The sequence below is a fragment of the Lutjanus erythropterus genome, chromosome 15 (assembly GCF_056507025.1).
Source record: "Lutjanus erythropterus isolate fLutEry1 chromosome 15, fLutEry1.hap2, whole genome shotgun sequence".
Lineage (NCBI taxonomy): Eukaryota > Metazoa > Chordata > Actinopteri > Lutjaniformes > Lutjanidae > Lutjanus > Lutjanus erythropterus.
Genome location: NC_139331.1, coordinates 13,040,719 through 13,060,701, shown reverse-complemented (window position 1 = coordinate 13,060,701; position 19,983 = coordinate 13,040,719). Strand labels below are relative to the sequence as shown.

General features: G+C 39.1%; 1 protein-coding gene across 1 annotated transcript; it reads left to right on the top strand.

The window, feature by feature from the left end:
* Positions 1 to 148: 148 nt before the first annotated feature.
* fkbp1b (FKBP prolyl isomerase 1B) lies at positions 149 to 19,189 on the top strand. Its single transcript, XM_084736970.1, has 4 exons — positions 149 to 339; positions 987 to 1,034; positions 16,475 to 16,587; positions 18,368 to 19,189. Exons 1-4 carry the CDS (start codon positions 303 to 305, stop codon positions 18,494 to 18,496), a joined length of 327 nt encoding a protein of 108 aa, XP_084593096.1. The 5' UTR covers positions 149 to 302; the 3' UTR covers positions 18,497 to 19,189.
* Positions 19,190 to 19,983: the final 794 nt, after the last annotated feature.

Here is a 19,983-nt window from a genome sequence, read left to right as displayed (position 1 = left end):
TCACTCTCGCGAGATATTTCGCGGTTCTAGGGTTCCCTTCAAGCCACAATAAGCAAGTGTTTTGCAAAGCTGCAGGCGACGAACGTGGTGTAGTTGAAGATCTCTACGCTGTCTCGCTCCACACTGGAAAATATCTTGGCTGTCTCACGGCTGGCTTTGGCTGCTGGTCGGTCGGTAGTGGTCCGTGAATGCATGTTTCCTCGGATAAAGCTCGTCTTGTAGCCGTAAAAAGGGTAACATTGGCTGTCGAAACGACTTTTTGGGCTGTATGTTTCAGGGCCAGTCTTTGAAGTAGCACAACCATGGGCGTGGAAGTCGACACAATATCTCCTGGTGATGGTAAGTTGATTTATCCGCTTGTGTGTGCTTTGATGCGGGGGTGGTGGCGGTGGTGTCTGGGTAGTTCCCCGGAATGTCGTTCAAATTTCGTTAAATATTAACATAGTTTAAATAAAGTATAAAGTTTGATGGTAAATGTGGTAAGGTTTTTACTTGTCTGAAATATATGAACTAACACTAGTATTCGGGATATTATCAGGGGTCTGTAAAGCCCATTTTACTGTGTTATTCATCATCACTTGACGCTTGCCCTGCACTGCATCTTTCTAGAAGTCTCCATACTTAACTACTGCTACTCTTAAACGGATTAAATCTGGCAAGTTTAATCAACCAGTCCCTTTAAATTGAGAATTTGTTTTTGGTAGACATGCAAGGCGCCTCACGCGCTAATAATGTGATTAACCTAGAGGCATTTGATAGCCCCTTGCCTTGGGAAAAGAAGCCTGCAGGCTAAAGTTTCAACGTGAGACTAATAGCAGACACATATCTGACTTCAATGTGTCTGCAGGCTTAAGAAAGATTTGGCATCCCTGCCAGGAACACCTTACTAGAGTTAACCCAGTCACTGTTAATCTACAAGATCAATCTGGCAGCCTCTGCTGTGTGCAAGACACAATAACAACACTTGTTTTCTCTCTTCTCAACAGGAAGAACATTTCCAAAGAAGGGCCAGACATGTGTTGTTCATTACATAGGTAACTGACTCTTTCTTTGGTGCTGAAAATCATGAGAACCAGACGTCTTTCCTGTCTCCTTGTTGAGAGAGGAAATTTGTCCCTCTTGTGTGTGTGTGTGTGTGTGTGTGTTTGACAGTATCTGGAGCAGGCTCAGTTTGCAGCCAAGCTTTCACAGTGTACACAGTCTGTCTGCGAGACATGTATGCACCTGTGTGTCGCATACAGTTTCAAAGACAGGGTGGAGCTTCAACCAGAAAATATGATTTTGCTTTTGTTTTATTGGAGAAACTTGGTGTTGAAAACACACACACGTGCACACACATACATGCTTTCTTTTTCCTGTTTGTCTCCTGTCAGATTGCCCAACTTTGAGGCGGGGCAGTAAGACGCCGAGACGTTTGGGAATAAATTTGGGTTATTCGGTGCCCCGGGCTTGGCAGTCCAGACAACTAGGTCAGACAGAAAGTAAACAAAGCCTAGTTCACATGTCATCAGTCTGTCTGAGTATCACAGTGTTATTACGTGGTTATAAAACTTATTGCGTGCTCTGTGGCTTTGCCTCTGCAGTACACAGGTTTGATACAAGCGTGTGAGTATAATGTGTGTGTGTGTATGCATGGATGTGCAGTATTAATCTACATGCTTTAGTCCTGAAGTTGAGGATCCTTTCCATACTTGGCTTGATTACTTTATTGATAATTTCACATTTTTGTATTTTAAAAAGAAGTTCATATAATCTATTGTTAATGCACACCTTAGAGTAAAAAAAGACTAAAGTGTAGTGAGCAAAGATGGATGATCACTTCTGGCTCCTCAAATGTTCATTTATTTTTTTCTAGTAAAGTAGTTAAAAAACACACAAAAGCAAACCCTCAAAGGCACTGCATTGCAATAAAAAAATATGCTCCAATAATAACATGACAAATCCAAGTCCATCAGGCACAGATGAGCATTTTGACCCACTCAATTTAACATTAAGGCCAAAATGCACTAAAAGTTTAAATATAAAATTCAATTGAAGCTTCTAGGAAACTCCAAGCTTCAGATTAAAAATTCAAACACCACAGAACCAGCAGTATTTTAGGAAATTGTTACTATTAATATGCATTTATTCATTTATTTAGTATTATTTTTGGAAATAATAGTTTAATAGCTTTAATAAAACATTGTCCTCTGCAGAGAAAAATCCTCAACTTTATTCAGTTCAGTCTGACGAAACGGTGTGTGATATTCTTGTTTTTGTGTTAAGGCAGCAGGATCATTTACATCAGTGTCACTCTGACAGTTTACATCACTGAGGATGTTTTAGACAACAGCAAACTGCACACCGACACACACCAAGGAGATGAAGAGGGACAGACAGAGTCTGGACTCTTCATCATGACTTACAGTAATACAGCACAGTGACAGATGTTTTGTGGAGACAAATTGGACTACGGTAACAGAACATGCGTTAATCACATGTCAAAAAAAAACTGTGGTATTAAAAGGAATTTCCATTAACATGTTATTATCGTGTTAACTTTGACAGCCCTAGTTTGTTCATCTAACTGAATGTCTTTGAGTTTTGGATTGACTAATCAAGTCATTTAAAGACGTCATCTTGGACTTTGAGGAACTGAGATTGACTATTTTCACTATTTTCTCACATTTTATAGAGGTTGCAGCCTCAGATTAAACAATGAAGTTAATTTAAGTCTTTGCTATTATTTAATAACAGCTAATAAGGCAGGTTTTACAAGTAAACGTTTTAGCAAGTAGATTTCTGACCTACATGTCTGACTGGCCAAGTGAAAAAAACAAACAAACAAAAAACATTATTGTTGAACTCTGCAAATATACTTCAACTTTTATAGGGCTTTTTGCCTAAAAAATCTAATTAAACACTTGACATAATCCCTCACATTAGATATTATTATAGCCAATATTTATCAGCTATAATCTCATTATCAGAATAATAAATGATAATGCAAATTTTCTGATATTTATCATACATCCCTACTTCTTATACCACTTTCATATAAGAATTTTTGCCTTGTTTGATTAGCATGTGATAATAGTCAGAAATACCCAGGCCAGCTTGAGATAACAAATACTGTGTTCAGCTTTTTGGGGCAGTGGAAGAAGTTACCAGATTTCCCTTTGGGCCTGAACTCTGCAGAGATCAGCTACTGCAGTAATGAATAATGCTATAATTGGAAATGATACATCTCAGCGCATGAAGCTGCTCTGTTGAGAAATGGTACATCCCAGTCTGGAGTCTTGTGACAGTTTGATACTCACTCGCTCTTTGCCTGGTGGTCTATTATTTGGTTGGTAAATGAGTAAATCTAGGACTATACGAACGTCTGTTTTCCATTGTATCGATCATGTGTCTGGCTACAGCGTCCCATCTACCAGATCTGTTCCCATCATGATGTGCTGAGGCCTGGGGATGCCTCTGTGACTGTTTAGAGTGAACACCGCATTTCTCTTTTTGCTTTTCCTTTCTGACTCACGGGATTTACCCATAAGCTCCTGGTATTTTGGCAGCAGTGGCATGCAAAATGCAGAGTTAAGCCAAAGCAAGGACCTTGCACAAAGAAGAGCTATAAATATGTTATTGTATCAGCAGGGGAAGTGCATTCTCAGTGGATAGATAGAAAAGAATGCACTGGTATTTAAAAGTAGAGCTGTACACTGTGTGAAAGTAAGTTTTAAACACAAGTCAGGAAACTAGTCCGGTAATGTTGTGTTCTCAGAGAAAATTAGAGCATTTGTATTGTAATTACTGATTAGTAGTACAGTATGTACCTCACAGAACGGCATGTATGCACCTGAGATCAAGTCACACATGACACAGTGATGCTTAAAAGGAGTGTTTTATTTTGTCTTCTCCTAAGGGCAGAATGATTTTGAAAAAGTATACCACTTAACCACTTAACTGGTATTACTAAAACTGATCTTCCACTTACTATATGATTTTTGATATTAGAGGGAAAAATAAATTTTGCATCAATTATTCTCATTTTCATTGGGAAAAAATATTAAAACGATTATGGTATGATTGTTTTAAATTTTGAAATCAGTTATCACAGGGGTTTTCAAAGTCAGAGATGTGGGCCTCTCTTCAGACGAAGCTTTGAAAAAGGTGCCTCCTTCAAGTTTACTTGCTTAGTTTAGCTCAATTCCTGGATGCCTATGGGATCCTGACAATGTTATTTGATCCCTTAGACACTCAACAGTTGAGCCATGACGGCCCAATATTGCTGTTTGGCATAACATCAGACTACAACAAATACTTTAAAAAAAACATCTTTCCAAAGCCATTTATTAGCTTCTCAAAATGTGCACATGGACTCATCAGTATTCACTAATTTAAAAGACTTGATTCTTTTAATGCAGCGCAGCAGCAGGGCAACTGACGTATTTCAGCATTATTTGGATCGGCATTCGTTTGAAAAATATATTAGTTTCTGACTCTGGTAAAGTGGGAAAAATGGTAAAATTCCCCCAAACTGCTGTATCTCTGCACTAGCTCTCTAACCAAATCACACATTTAGGCTGTGTGAGCTCCTTTTGATAACTATATATTATTTATTTATTTATATTTTCACTTTCATTTACTGAGCCACCCCTGAAACTATTTGGAGTCCCCCTTGAGAGGCCCTCCTGCTACTTTGAAAACCTCTGGATTATCAAAATGTTTGCAGATTAATTCTCTCTTGAGTGCCTAATCCATTAATTGACTAATTGTCACAGCTCTATAACCTGTAATTTAAGGAGTCAACAGGTTGAAAGCAATCCTTGAACTCAGATGAGCTAATTTTCTATTTTGGTGAATCCCTATTAATTGATGCAGTCAGCCAGCATGGGTTAGTTATCCAGGAATATCAACAGTACGCTGCGGTAACAGAGGCTAACCCAAGTTTATTTTATATAAAAGCTCAAACACAAGATTAGTTGGGGATCTGATAAGGAGATAGTAATAGAGGCTGGCTGTAGAGTCGGAACATAAGCTTCTCCAAGTTATCCAGCTGGCTGTTAGCACAGAGCCACAGACTGTAGCCTCCACTGACTGACTGCACCATGGGCCGGTGTTAGTTTTCCTGATAGTAGAGCGAAGATAAACAGTAAGGCTGGGTCCATCATGGGATTTGAAACCACTCTGTTTCCAGCATTTAACATTAGGGAGCCTCATTCTCCCAGAAACACTCTGACACGCTCTCACTGCCAGCCAGGCCTTCTTGACCCTCACTTTCACCCCTGGGATTTTAAACATGCAGACGCACACATGCCGCAGCACATAGACACACAGACACGCCAGTGACCCCCTCTGACTCTGGTGAGAGTTGTGGATGCCCAAATTAGCAAAGCGCTCATTTGCTACAAGGCAGCAGCTAAGGGCTCTGACTCTGTGAAAGTGTCAGGAGAAAATAATTAGAAAAGCTGCTCGCTCTTCCTCACGCGTTCTTGTTTGTCTTTCTTTTCTATCTGCTGACAGGCAGGCAGAAGTGGTTCAAGCTGGCCTGAGATGTGTTATCGTCAGTTTTACTCTTGGTTTATCTTTCACTTGTCTCGCTGTGCTTTCACACATGTACACAGTGAGCTGCCCAGTCCAGTTACAAATGCATAAGACTGGTCCTTAGCTTGAAAAGCCAGTGTTAGAAATCGTCAGGGGCAGATCATAGATTTGAAGAGATATTTGGGGTTTGGGGCAGTGATACTCATCTTGTAGCCTGTGGGCCAAATTTGACTCCCCATAGAGTGTCAAGTCGCCTTCCAACCCTTTTCTAATTCAGAATGAAAATAAATTGATTCAGGCTGTTTTTTCCAGCAAGGAGGGACAGATATGCCACTTTTGTATGATGGTATGAATGAGGCCGATGGTAACAGAGAAGGCTGATCTTTGTGCGATAGCCTTTCAGGCTTTGAACAGTGCAGTCAGATCAGATGGTGAGCTATGCATAGGAAGACATTTATCACTTGAAGAGGAGCAAAAGTTACACAGAAATGAGGATACTTCTGATCCCATAAATGTGTATTTCATTCTAAAAGCTTTACTGTGACATTCATTCTGTCCCTGGTAGGTAGTTTCAGATTTATGTTTATCAGTCCAGGGTTAGACATTAACTGTAGCGAGGGGCATGATAGTATGGATTTTTTCTGACCACGGTGACAAAGCCACATATTTCTTTGGGATGACGGTTTACCGCGACTGCCTTAGTAGTTCCATTTTATTGAACTTTATTGAAGCATGCTATCATAAGGGTAGCATAGCTACTTTAAAGAATGGCAGTACCTAAGTGTTCATAGTTTGCAGTGAGGTAGATTGAGAAGCAGATGAATGACGGTGCTGCTCATAGCGAAGCAGAAATTTAAACTTTGCAGCAAATTGTCAATCTGGCTGTAAATGTACAGTACAGGTCACAGTGTGTCAGTTAATAAGCACCTCTGCTTCTCAACACCAAGAGAAGTCTCACATGTTGTTTCCCAACTGCTGCAAAAGTGACGGGGTTAGCTAAGTAAGCTGAGCAGGAAAGGCTAACCTTAAGCTAATAGTAACACTAATGTTGTACCTTTTACAAAGATTTGTAATCCAGCCTTGAACTGCAGTGTCTTTTTTGGAAACGTGGTAAAATAGATGATGATAAATGTAACACCCATTGTCTTCTGTAGTTATTTATCCGTTTTCCATTTTGAAAATACTTGTTGCTATTGTTGTTAACTAACTCCAACTGTAATTGACAGCATTCACAAACATTTTCGCCACTTTTCTTGTAAAACTTAAATCGGATGTTCATAATAAAACAGACTATTAAATATTTATTAAATACTATTTAAATTTTCTCCAAAGTCCTCCAAGTTACAGCCAGGCCTTATTATATTTTATATTAAGATCAGTGTTTCCCCTATAGTGTAACAGATGCCCCCGCCCTGCCAACAGGACCCCCACACAGGAATTCAAGGTGGAGATTTTTTTTTTAATTCCATTATTTAATTTTTATTTTAATCAAAAGGGCCTATAACAGGTGTTCTTTTTATCAAATATAAAAGCTAACTCTAATTTGTGCAAGTTCAGAGTCTAATGTGTTGCTATTGTTTCATTACATTCATTACAATGCATTTCTCCTCTCCTCTGTGATGGATGGGTCTCCCCCCTCGCTCCTCTCTCACAGCAGACACCCATGAACCGGTACAGACACACCCACCCACACTCAGAGAGCGGAGGAGAGAGAGTTTCCGACCGTTACGTTAAAAAACAACAAAAAACAAACAAAAATTGTAAATGGACGACCGGAGGTTCCCCAACCGTTCGCCCCGCCAAGCAAAAATATCAGCGTTTTTTTAAACGAATCGTACGTAGCAAGGTGGGAAGCACAGGTAGCGCTGCGGCCAGTGTTAGCCAAAATGAGAGCATCTCTCCCAGCCCCGACCACAGCGCTTGCCAATCTCCTGCCCGTTAACGTCACCACGACTAGACCCAAACACACCTGTTCCAGCCCTCCCACCGAAGCACGCAGTAAAAAGCTGCAGACAGGTCACCACCATCAGCCTGGCTTTGATCCAGCTTGTTAACACTGTTTCCAACTGGTAATCACACTTTAACAAAACTCACTGGTATCATACTGTGGATGGCGACTAGCACTTCCAGTTGATTATGACACTTTTAAAATCTTTTTAACAGTTTCAATCTGCAGTTTATATTTATTTCAAATGGCACAGGATATCTCCTTATCTATGTTTTCACTATGGATCATGTAGATCAGTATATCAATTCATTAAGAAAACTGTCATTGTATTCTTCTTAATGCATTTTCATTTGATCTGGCTGGATTACTCTTTAAATTGATTGTAAGGAGAGAGAGAAATGAAGTGATCAGAATGATGGGTGAGCTACAATGACTTAAAACAGAAGAGAGAGCGCGCTGCAATGCGCTGTTCATTCAGAAACTTAACTATCTGTGCTGTGAAGGTAATCTGAAGACAGTCAAGTCAGGCAGCAATATTCAGCTCTACCTCCTGTATTGTCTACATTTTATAGATGTTCTAGTTTTGATGAAAAATGCATTTGCATGTATAAAATAAAACAATGATAAGCTTTCCTCAGTACACAAGTCATCATTTCTGATGAACAACCGCCATAGTGTGACATGCGCAAGCGTAACATATCTGTTGCAACGAATTATGGCCCACTGTGATTGGTCCAGACCTCACATGTGTAAATAGCCGAATAAATGTTGTCTTTTTGTCAAATGGAAACTTTTTTGTCTTAAAGGTGTATTAAAATGCTGATTTTAATAATTAAAAATAAAAGTTAAGAAAATATATGTTTTCCCAGTCATTTAAGATGGACCAGCTGTATAAGTGGGTGGGCCCAGGCCTGTTAGGCCCACCCATAACGCTGCGCCTGATGGATAGATGCATAAATAAATAAATGACTGAATAAATGAACAAAAACAGTGTTCCATTGCTAAAATCAAAAAATGTGAACACAAATCAGTGTTAACTGTTTATTCAGGTCCAAATGCTCTGTAATCACGGTAATGGGGTCCTTTGGCGAGAGGGACGACAGACCATGCTCATTCCAGCCCAGCGGGATGCAATTTCACATCTCCTGTGGAAGCAGATGTAAACCAACCGGACACACAGTTTGCGAAAAACTTTGCTGTGAGAAAAACAGACGCAGAAGTTAAACGAGTCTGGATGAGAAAATGTTTCAGGAGACAAATCAACACAGGTTGTTTATTCTTCAGCCAGAACAGGAGGTGAGAATTAAACTGTCCCTCTGTGAACAGCAGTCTGCTGCTGGCTAAACATTAGCCTGAAGAACTACAGAGTTTATGGCTGTTGTGCTTTATTTTCAGCTGCTCTGTCTCGTTGTAGACTATCTGTTTTCTCTTCTGTGTCTGAGTGTGTGTACCTGTGATCAGCGCTGTGGTGGGTGTAATATCACGGTCAGTTTGTCTGCTGCATGCATGATTTGACCATCATGCAGAACATGTTCGTGACACTGACGGGCACAGAATCGGATATGTGATGCTGACCGGCCGGTCATCGCTCAGGGCTGGTCACGCTGAAAACCAGCCAGTTCCGGTCTCTGGCCGGTCAATCGGTGCATCCCTGTAACCATTCCAAATTCTCAGTGTTTGCATGATGGAAGAGGTTCCAGCTATGTGTAATGATGAATAAACTCTTTGAAATTTAACCAAAGCATTTTCCAGCTAGAATGCATGAGGCTTTTAATGTTTGTTCATTTTATCTGTTAAATATTTTGTTATTACGTTTGTTTATTAACTAGCCCCTGGCCTCTTGTCATTTTTCAAAAGTGGTCCCCTGGTAAAGTAAGTTGATTGTCCCTACATTAGGGGTTTGAGTGCCAGGCTGAGCCAGCAATCCTGCAGTCACAAGCTCATTCCCCTCTGTGTCAGGCTCTCACTGAAGGAAGAAAATGGATCTGGTATCAGTCAGCTTGAAGAAACCTGCAGCAGCCTGTGGGTTTAGATTGACTTGATAAACAGCCCTGTCAGTCTCTGCTGACGCATGAAACTTTTTCGGAGGAACAGCCTTACTGGGTATGATGTCATGGCCTAAATGTGGACGTAATTCCTTACCATGTTTGCCTCAGACCATGAAACGTGCTGAAGTTGAGACCTACTGGCCTTTGGTGTGACACAGAAATAGAGACTGAAACACCGGGTTGTATGTCAGGAGATGCCAAACTAGCTTTCCAAGGGAGAATGTTGTGGTTGAGTGCCATGGGAAGTGTTCATGTATTGCAGAGTTAAAAGCATACTGTCAAGGTTTGGAGGTGATGTTTTTTTCACTTGCTTGTTTGGGCTAGTTGGTCAGAGATCTACTTGCCTGAAGTCAATTTTTGTTTACCCCTTTCCAAATTGTCTTATTTATTTCATTATCAAATATTAACAAGTGGAACTTGTAAATTAGTGTTTTTTGAAACATGATATGCTGGGGTAATTCATTTTACAGTTTTGAGTTGCTTCAATGTTAATGTTTTGTACAGGCACCAGCCAGCCCACAGAAGAGGGGTTTTTGGCAGCGCACTTAGTTTCCATGCAAGCAAGATGCTGCCAGCTTTTGTTAAGGTTCTATAGCAAGAATTTTCAGAAATTTTAAGTGCCTTTGAAAAATGACTGTTTTATCTGCCTTGCTCTCAAACTTGCAGCAAATTGCTCAGTACATAGTTTGAATTTCACCCACATCCTCTGTTGCCACTGAACTAAACTTCTCCTTTTTCCAGAATAATTGTAATTTTTGGCTGTGCTTCAGCTTTGTCTTTACTTGTCGCCATTTTCTTGCTAGTGTCCAATCAGTACTGTGCATGTGTAGGGTTGCACCTAACGATTATTTTTTCAATGATCAATCTATCAATTATTTTTTCAATTAATTGATTAATCTATCGATGAATTTATTGACTAGTCTAACATTTTTTAAAATATTATGTAACAATTACTTTACCTAAAATACACATTAAAAACTTGTCTTGACACACCAACACACAATATGCAAATCAGTGTAATCCATGCACAATGACGTTAATTACATCGACAAATTACCCCAGTCCTATACATGTGCAGCTCTCAACCACTGAAATATAAAGAAAGATGCCATGGCTCTACCATACAAAACTGAAGCCAAAATATTCTGGATATGAGTGCTGCCATCTTGCACTGGTGACAGCATTTGGAGCCAGAGTCTGCGCGGTAGTGATCAGGGTTGGAGCCACGCTTTTGAGTTCCTGCCCATACAACTGGCCGACTCAATCGTGAACAGAGCTCAGCTGTCAATCATGAAGTGAAACCCCCTTTTTATACCATCATATAACTAATTAAAACCAAATTGATCAGTGAAATAAACACCCACAAAAAGAGGGATTTCCTTATTTTCTCACTATGTTGCTGTTTTCTGGACATTTCTGAGCGTCAACTTATGGACAGTGGCGTACATCCACTGGTCAATAACAATGCACACGATAAGAGGTTGAAACTTTATTCTGGGTAATGCCAATCCCTCGATTAATTCACTGTCTTACCATTGCTGCTGTCTCTCTCCCCTTGCAAGGAGGAACCTACTCTGAACGGTGCATTTACAAACAGCAACCAACAAATCTTGCATACTATAACCTCAAAGAAAGCAAAAAAGAGTTGATGTGCAGCTTCTAAGTTAGGATGAAAGGTCCTAAATCAGATAGCACGTTTGCCAAATAATGGCTTCCAGGTGGACACCTGGTGAGGGAACGCCACATAATTCAATACTGAGTTGTCTTTGTTTTTAAGAGGCCTTTCACAGCTTGTATTCTGATAGAGAGCAGGCACAATCTTCTTCCACCATCTTGACAGAAGAGATGGGAGAGGGTTATGAGGAAAATATGACAGCGGTGTCATAAGCACATTAATAATTATCCAGCAAACTTTGCTGGTCACTGAAGAACCAGGACACACCATATCTTGCTTAGAGTGGACCCTGGTTTGGCATGTGTGATGATAGTGTTAGAGTAACTTTACAGCCATGGCTGAGGATCATTCTCACACTGTCCAGGCTGTAGCAACAAGTTAGCTATTTATTGCCTTTGCTGAAAATACTAATTACAGATTGCACCTACTACCAGTTTGTCGCACTTGACATATTAATGAAACAAATTTAATTCTTTCCACTGAGACGAGTGTGCTTGCGGCTGTGAAACGACAACACATATAAGTTTGTCGTAGACAGATAGTTTTACACGCGTCTCATTTCATCCACACTTGTGCTGGGGGCGGGGTTGTTGTGCTGGCAGTGGTCCTAGACAGGGGGCGAGACAGGATACAGTAAGCGGAGTAAAAATAACGCCACCCTTGTGTGCCACAGCTTTTTGCAGATCTAGCCAGAGCACTACCAAGTGAAAGCCTTTCATGAGGAGAGAGTGTGGGGTCCTGCTTTATTTTTGCAGAGACCCCACCCATGCTTAGCCGTCCAAACAGTGATAACAGATCACTGATACAAGTGTGGTGTTGGAGTGGTTCTGGATGTTTTTGCTTTCCTGCAAGATACAGTCTGACAGTCATGAGTGAAACATAACCTGTTTAGCCAAGCTCTTTATTGTCACAAGAATTGAAGGTAGTACATGACACAGACTCCATTTCCATTTCTGTTTGGAACAATCCTGCTGTGTATTTTCCACAGGAAACAAGGAGCAGGTGGTGTTTCTCCATTGTTTTTTCTCAAACTGGTTTCGGCCAGTTGCCAGTGTGTACCACAGTCTCTGTTGCTGTTAAGTTGGGCATACACTGTACAATATGAACACGCTTCCACATGACTCATTTTAGAGTCAGACCAAATTTCAGCTTCATTAGGCATTGTTGGCTGTGCATTGTACGGGGGCATGAGGACCAAACAACTTCTTGACATTTCAGAAATTTTTCATTTTCATTGTCAGGCTCTTGCACAGTTGAAGCAGAGCCACAAGTCGTTTACCTGAGGTCATCTTTTTTCTCACTGCACCTGCACAAAGAAGCAACCATTGAGTCTGACATTCATTTGGCAACACATTGTGTCTTATTGACAGAAAATATGCATACTAAAACATAGCTAGTCTAGCTCCAGTTGTCTCTGGAATAGAGTTGTCGCAATACCAGAATTTTAAACTTTGATGCAATACTTGTATAAAAAACGATACCACTTTCAGTACCTTGACAGAAAGATAAATAGTTCTTGGTGCACAAAATCTGATACTTTTATCTTTTTTTAGTCCTGCACACAGTGGTTTTGCTTCAAGCCAAGTTTCAGGCTGGACAGTAAAGACTAAACAAGGTCTTGAATGAGTTATTTTTTTTTTAGCTTCAGTACTTTTGATACTATGAAATTTTAGTATTGTATTAATTTTCAAACGTGAGAATGATCAAAATAGACAAGCCATACTGTCCGTGTCTTTCTAGCTACCTGCAAGTCCATATACACAACACTGTTTTATGGCACAAATGATCAAGACAGCACATTTCTACATTTAGCAAATGAACCTCTACTCACCTTGGAGTGTTCAAATGAAAATTTGTCATTAGCCAGAACAGTCTGCAAGGACTGATGGGATGTTTGAATTTACATCTACAGTGTAGGGAGGAAATGGTAATCAGTTTCACAATATACTGTGCTAAAGTTCCCAATGATTAGCATTACAGTTTCAGATATTAGTTATTGTTTAATTACTGTGCTTTGAAAAACTCGTGGTAAATACACTGTCCAGCATCAACCCAAGTTAGCAATGGTGGGTTTGTTTTGCCTCAGTAAAAACACTGACATCATAAAGGACATGATGACATTTCAAATCATTGAGAGGTTTTCAGTATCAAAGTTTGTGTATCAGTACTTTTTGAGCATTTTCAGCACATTTTAAAAATACTAATGATACTGATAACTATGTTCATTTTAGGCAGTGTAATCATGATATGATATTGTCATACTGTTCCATCACTAGAACAGTGTGAACACTCAGCCTGTGCCCACGAGCTTTGGCTTTACATCATACATGATTTATGTATACAGTAGGAGTAAGAATTAAATATCAACATTTCTAAAATCGGAAATCTCACATCGTACATCTTCAGCTTTATCCCCTCATCTGGACAGTATTGCCTCCTCCAGTATGATTGTTAGCTGCTCCTTTTAGCGTAACATTTAGGACCCATTACCAATAGTGTTAAGTTGTCAGGTGTAAAATACCTCCTTTTACGTCAGCAGTCTCTGAATAGACACCCCAACCAACCGGCCAGCAGGAGTCATTAGTGCAACAGCAGGATATGATCCCTCACTGACTTCCCACCTGTGAACACTGCGAATCAGTGTTTCATTGCAAGCTGCAGCCACCACTGCCAGAAACTGAAGCCACTCATCTGCAGTTTGATGCAAGAAGGCTTTTGCTACTCGAATGCCCTGTAGCAGGTGGTATTTGCTTCTGTGCGTGCACTTGATGACTCCATAGTTGGAGCGAGCCCAGCCCGCTGATATCTGGCCTACTGTGATTCTTGGAAATGATGGACCTACTAAGTTTAGGGGGGATGAAAGGAGAGAAGCAGTACAGTACCAACATTCATAGGACCAGATGAGCCAGAGGCCATCACTTAACTTAAGTTAGCACATAACTTTAAATGCCAAGTATTCACACTTGTTCAATTATGACAGAGTAAGATAAATCAAAGGACGGTTGCAGCGTGAGCTGCCCCCAACATGCAAGAGGATGTTGTTGAAATTCTATCCCACAAAATACTTCCTGCAAGACTGTGAACTATGGTTAAAAAGTTCATTCATTCATGCTACCTATAGATAAATATTCAATTACTGTATATGTCATTTTGTGTTACAATATTAGTACTCTACATACCATAGCATAGAACATTTTTTGGAAACTAATTTAGGAAAAAAATTTGGGATCAGTGCTCAATATGATTTTTTTTTTCTCTAGCTGACACAATAACCAAATAACTACCTGCTTCTCATGACCAATACATATAAGATAACCCATAATTTCACATTTTTGTATTATAAAAAGAAGTTTGTATAATATGTAGTTGATGGATGCACACCTAAGGTTAAGAAAGTCTAAGATGTAGTATAACTGACAGCACTATGGCAACAAAGGTTACAAAAATTACAAAAGTTTTGACTCTTCTGTTCATTTATTTATTTATTTTGTAGTACATCAAAAACCTTCACAAATATATGTTGGCTATTATAGAACATTTTGCCTGAGAATTCAAATGAATTGCTTTGATAGTCTGTCAAGTCTGATATTATTATAGCCAATATTTATCAGTTATAATTTCACAATTGGAATATTAAATTAATATATAAATTTCCCATTATTGGCCCATAATTTAACAGCCCCAATATCTACAGTACAATAATATGTATAGATATTAGGGGTAGGTGATATGGCCCTAAAATAATATAATGATAGATTAGGATATTCTGCATTGGCAGTTTTTTTGACAGTATGACAAAATATAGAAAAATATTTTTGGTTTAGGACTCATAACAGCTGTTGAGCTCTTGAGCTCAACTGGCTGCTGCTGCCTGAGGTGGTGAAATTGGTCTGTTTCACATCTGATCTTTTCGTAACCAACCACCCCCACATTGATAAAGGCATTTTTCTTCCTTCTCCACCATAATATTGACATTATCACAGTATGGATCTATAATATTATAATGTTATCGCAATATGAGTTATTTTTTACAATGAAACAAATACTGACAATATATCGCAAAAGATAAAATATGACACGACCTTAATAGATGAAATAACCAGAATGGAATCTGTTTTAGTTTAATGCAGGCATTTAAATGCCTCATACCTGACAGGACCATCATTCATTTCCCACAATTTTCCACCAAAAAATTATGTATTTCTACCATAAAGACAGTTATAATGTAAAGCAGTGTTCCCCGACCCTGGTCCTCAGGGACCCCTGTCCTGCATGTTTTAGATGTCTCCCTGCTCCAACACACCTGATTCAAATGATCAGCTCGTCATCAAGCCTCTGCAGAAGCCTGACAACAACCTGATCATTTGAATCAGGTGTGTTGGAGCAGGGAAACATGCAGGACAGTGGTTCCCGAGGACCAGGGTTGGGGTACACTGATGTAAAGTGTTCATAGACATGGTATTGGTCAGTGTACCCTGATTGTACTGATCATGTAGCAAAAATGAGCTAAATTCATTATTTTGTTGACTATGATAATCTACCTGGTTTGTTGGTTGGTGCACGGTGTACTAAGCTTTTGTAAGTCATTTATTATGAACTCCTTGACAAGCACAGCACCTCAGCTAAAATTATCTGCATATTGTTGGCCTACAGGGAGATATTGCTTGTTCCACAAAGTAGGTCCTGCACAAAAAAAATAAGTATTTGTTTTGATGACTTCCTCTTTGGACATTGAATGTTATCAGGGTAACAGAACATGGCTTCAGATGGCAGCTTGGATTCCTCCAAGGGAAAGTGTCTACGGGATGTAAGATAGAGCATATTAAATTGACAAATGAAGTGTCCTTATGTCTGTATAAGTGTTTAACGGCCCCAGTCGTATTATCTTGTCTAAAGTGTCGGTCAGTGTTCTGAAAGAGTGCAGTCCTGCACTGCTCCGCCTTTGTTACCCCTTTCTCCCTGTGGTCTAGATACAGGCAAGCAATGGCCTAGTTAACTTCAAAAATAATCCACTAAACCAGGCCAATGCTTCCTGATTCACATTCCCTTTGTTCATTTGGGTAATTGAAACAGACCCAAGATCATCATCATTAATCTTAAAATGCCCCTCATTCCAAAATATTAGCTACTGAGGAAAGGGCGTACATTGATCTGGCGTCACACTGCTGAATGAAAAAAGAGCCATAAAAATGGGCCTTTATCAGATCACCGAATTGAGTTGTTTCTTAACTACTAATGCTTCTGTCCTCTCTAAGGTTTGTTAATATAATGTCTCTTTGGCAGGTACACTGCAGAATGGGAAGAAGTTTGACTCCTCTCGAGACAGGAACAAGCCGTTTAGGTTCAAGCTCGGAAAGTTGGAGGTCATTAAGGGCTGGGAGGAAGGAGTAGCACAGGTAAGAGGGGAAAGTTAAGAGTCAGTGGGGTCATTACTACGCGACATTCCACCCTTTTTCCTGTAACTAAAAGTTCATTTATTATTTATATTTGCGAAATTTAACCTCAGCTGGCTTCTTTCGATGCGAAGCAGCAGCTCTTTCACTTTGAACTCTTACCATATGTCTGAGCCGCCTCACCCTGATAGTTGTCCAACTTAAAAAACAAAATTGCTACACCAGTGCGCCGATATGTCGTTCCTTATCTGCACTGAGTTTGTCACTGTTTGCTGTCTCACATGTAACTCCATGCTGTATCTAACATGTCAATGGGACGTCCAAGCTATGTACCTGTTAAATGAATCGCTGTTTGTATGTCACTCATTGCCCACACCAATTTCAGGGAATTTGACAGGCCGCCTATGAGGAGTGCATATTTGTTACATGCTTTCATGGCGGTTTGCATTTACGTGAGACTATTGAACATTTTTTATCAAACTCCTTTCTTATTGCTCAGGTGTTTTCAATGATTTATGAGGCTCATTAGTGTTAATGCTCATCTTGAAGTTAAAGGAGGAGACATGTTGACATATTGATATGAAATAATTACTTATCATACTAATTGAGGCCCTGTTCCATTTAGTGTAGCAGAGCCTTTCCAGCGAGTCAGCATACACAGTAGCAGCACCCTGACTCTGTTTGACCTGAAGGGAACACAACCGTAATCACTATCATCAGTAATACCTGTGTTCACTATTTCATGTCAAAATGGCGGCTGTGAAAAAAAAGATAGAGGTCACAAATTTCAAACACACAGCTGTAAATATTGAAATGGACGATGGCTGAATTCCATTTAGCTGCTTCAGTTTCAGGGGTCCTGCACTCATCGTCACACTATAATGCTATGACAAATTAAAATGTGTTCTGTGAAAAAGGCCGTTCTGTGCAAAAATGGCCATGCTTGCAATATTTTTTTTAATAGCTTTATCTCAAAATCACAATTATTTTATTTCATTATTATGAGAAAACAAGGAAGGTTTGTGGGGATAATTTATCATAAGAAAATGATATTTGTTTTCTCTAGATCATGGGATAATTAAAGAGAAAGTGAGAAAATTAGTGTTGACTGTCGGTCATTTGATAACATCTGATTTCAGCCTTCTAGATCACCATCGTGACAAGTCTTAATCTCCCTTAATGACGATCTAAATGTTATCTCTGAAGTACAGTCTTATGTGTTGATTAATAATGGGTACTCCTTGATCTGATAACTTAAATTAGTTCCTACAGTCAAGATGCCATCTCTGCATGCTGGCATGCCCCTCCTGATCTCTGATAAGTTTATTAAGGGGTTTATTTTACAATAATGGCCCGCTCTCTGTACATAATCCCACTAATTACGTGGTTACTTACGAAAAAAAAAAATTGACACAAGATAATAGTTTTAAGATGATTTTATGGATATAAATTATTTTATTGCTACAGGGTCTATAATGAGAACTGCATCCATAACAGTCTTTTCTTCATAGCAACGGTCTCTTATACAGAAATAACAGACCTTAAAATGCTGTAATTTACCAATCAGGATTGAAGATTAAACAAAGACATGTAATAGATATTATTAACAACCTTTTGTTTTCTAGTGACAATGGTGTGATCGAGGTAACGGCAGTAAACAAATTATTGCAAGAATGACTGTTCTTGGCTCCCATGTGGTGGTGTGTGGGACTTCAAAAACTGCACAACAAGGAGCATATGCAGCATACTGAGTTGTGTTTTCCTTTTCTCCTGTGCCTCACAGATGAGTTTGGGCCAGAGGGCAAAAATCACCTGCACACCAGATATGGCGTATGGACCGACAGGCCACCCTGGGGTCATCCCACCAAACGCCACTCTTATATTCGATGTGGAACTGCTGAAGCTGGAGTGATGCCCAGGGTTAAATATGAAGTTTGACGGTTAATGAGGCTGCGTTCAGCACAACCTGTTTCCACAGGGAGACCATACTCAGCTGCTGCCGCCTCCCACCATCCACGTCCTCTTCGTCGTCTTTGATTTCTACAGTCTTCTTTAGTTCAATATTTAAACGTATCTACTGCTGCTTTGTTGCCATCTTGTCATAATAGATACTGCAAGAAAATTTTCACATCATTCAAGACTTTTCCACATACACACAGTTTGGTTTCTGTTTGTTAGTCCAAGAAGCTTTTTTGTTTAATTTCATTTAAAGTTGTAAATTTTGTTGAACCATGAGGAAATCAGTCATTTGATGAAAAAGCCGTACTACATTGCAATCAAAACATTTACTGCCTTACAGTTTTATCAACGGAAGAAGGATACATCATGTTGAAAAGTACACAACTTCTGCTCTGTATCTTAACTGGGCATTATACTGTATACCACTGTCTGCATTGCCACTTTGATAAAGGTTTGTCCTGCTGAATGCTCTGAATGATGTTGCTATGTTTAGTATATTTTATATCCCTCATAAACATTTACTGCAAGTGTACCCTATCCAGTCTAACTAAATTCCAATACTGTGCAGAACTCTATAAGAGCCATTGCTACGATGACAATTTATCGACCAACTCTTAATAAAAATGGCATGTACTGTGTTGAGAAATCTGTGTCCTGTCTGTGATTTATGAGTGAGTAATGAGTGATAATAGAAAGAATGCTTAATGAGTTACAGTATATTTGACAGCATGTTTGATAGGGACCTCTGCAGTAGCATCGCCCCCTAATGGCAAAGTTTTTAAAAATCCACACCAGTGTAGCGAACTATGGCTGAGTATGAATTATTCATGGTATTAATAAAGTTTCTAATAGATGATAATACATTATTTCAATTCTTCGATGGCGTGTCAGAAAGTTTGAGTCAAAAGACTTGGACTTATCTCACCCTTTCAGAAGCTAGCAATTGATTGACATTCAGAATTATTAAGATAGAAAATGTACATTTTTTCCCCCATATTAATTTTTTCTTGTTTTCTGTTTGTGTTTCCTTATTCAACAAATGGCACTGTTAGATAAAGGAATGTCAAATGAGGCACAATCACTGCCACTTCTAGACTATTGATTATCTTTTAATACATTTTTAATTGGTTAAATTCTTAATGGTGATTAATCTATTAATAATTTATCATTAACATCCCTATTTTTAATAGACATATTTATAGACCCCATTTTACAGCAGTATTTCTTACTCACAATATGATGTATTATACATATTTTTATACAAATTCTAACACGTCTTACTCTATTATATATCTTATATCTATGTTTGATTATTATTGTTGCTGTTGTCTCTATACATTGTAGTATAATGTGCGTATTTTTACATACTTCTTATTTTTATGATGTTTTTCTTATAATTCTCTATTTCTATTAATGTAATCTCTTATAAATTTATTTATA

Bases quoted from the DNA above. Each gene is read 5' to 3' on its own strand.
- fkbp1b (XM_084736970.1), top strand. From the start codon at position 303: ATGGGCGTGGAAGTCGACACAATATCTCCTGGTGATG. The intron at 340-986 runs GTAAGTTGATTT...TCTTCTCAACAG, and splicing joins CACAATATCTCCTGGTGATG to GAAGAACATTTCCAAAGAAG. The intron at 16,588-18,367 runs GTAAGAGGGGAA...TGTGCCTCACAG, and splicing joins GGGAGGAAGGAGTAGCACAG to ATGAGTTTGGGCCAGAGGGC.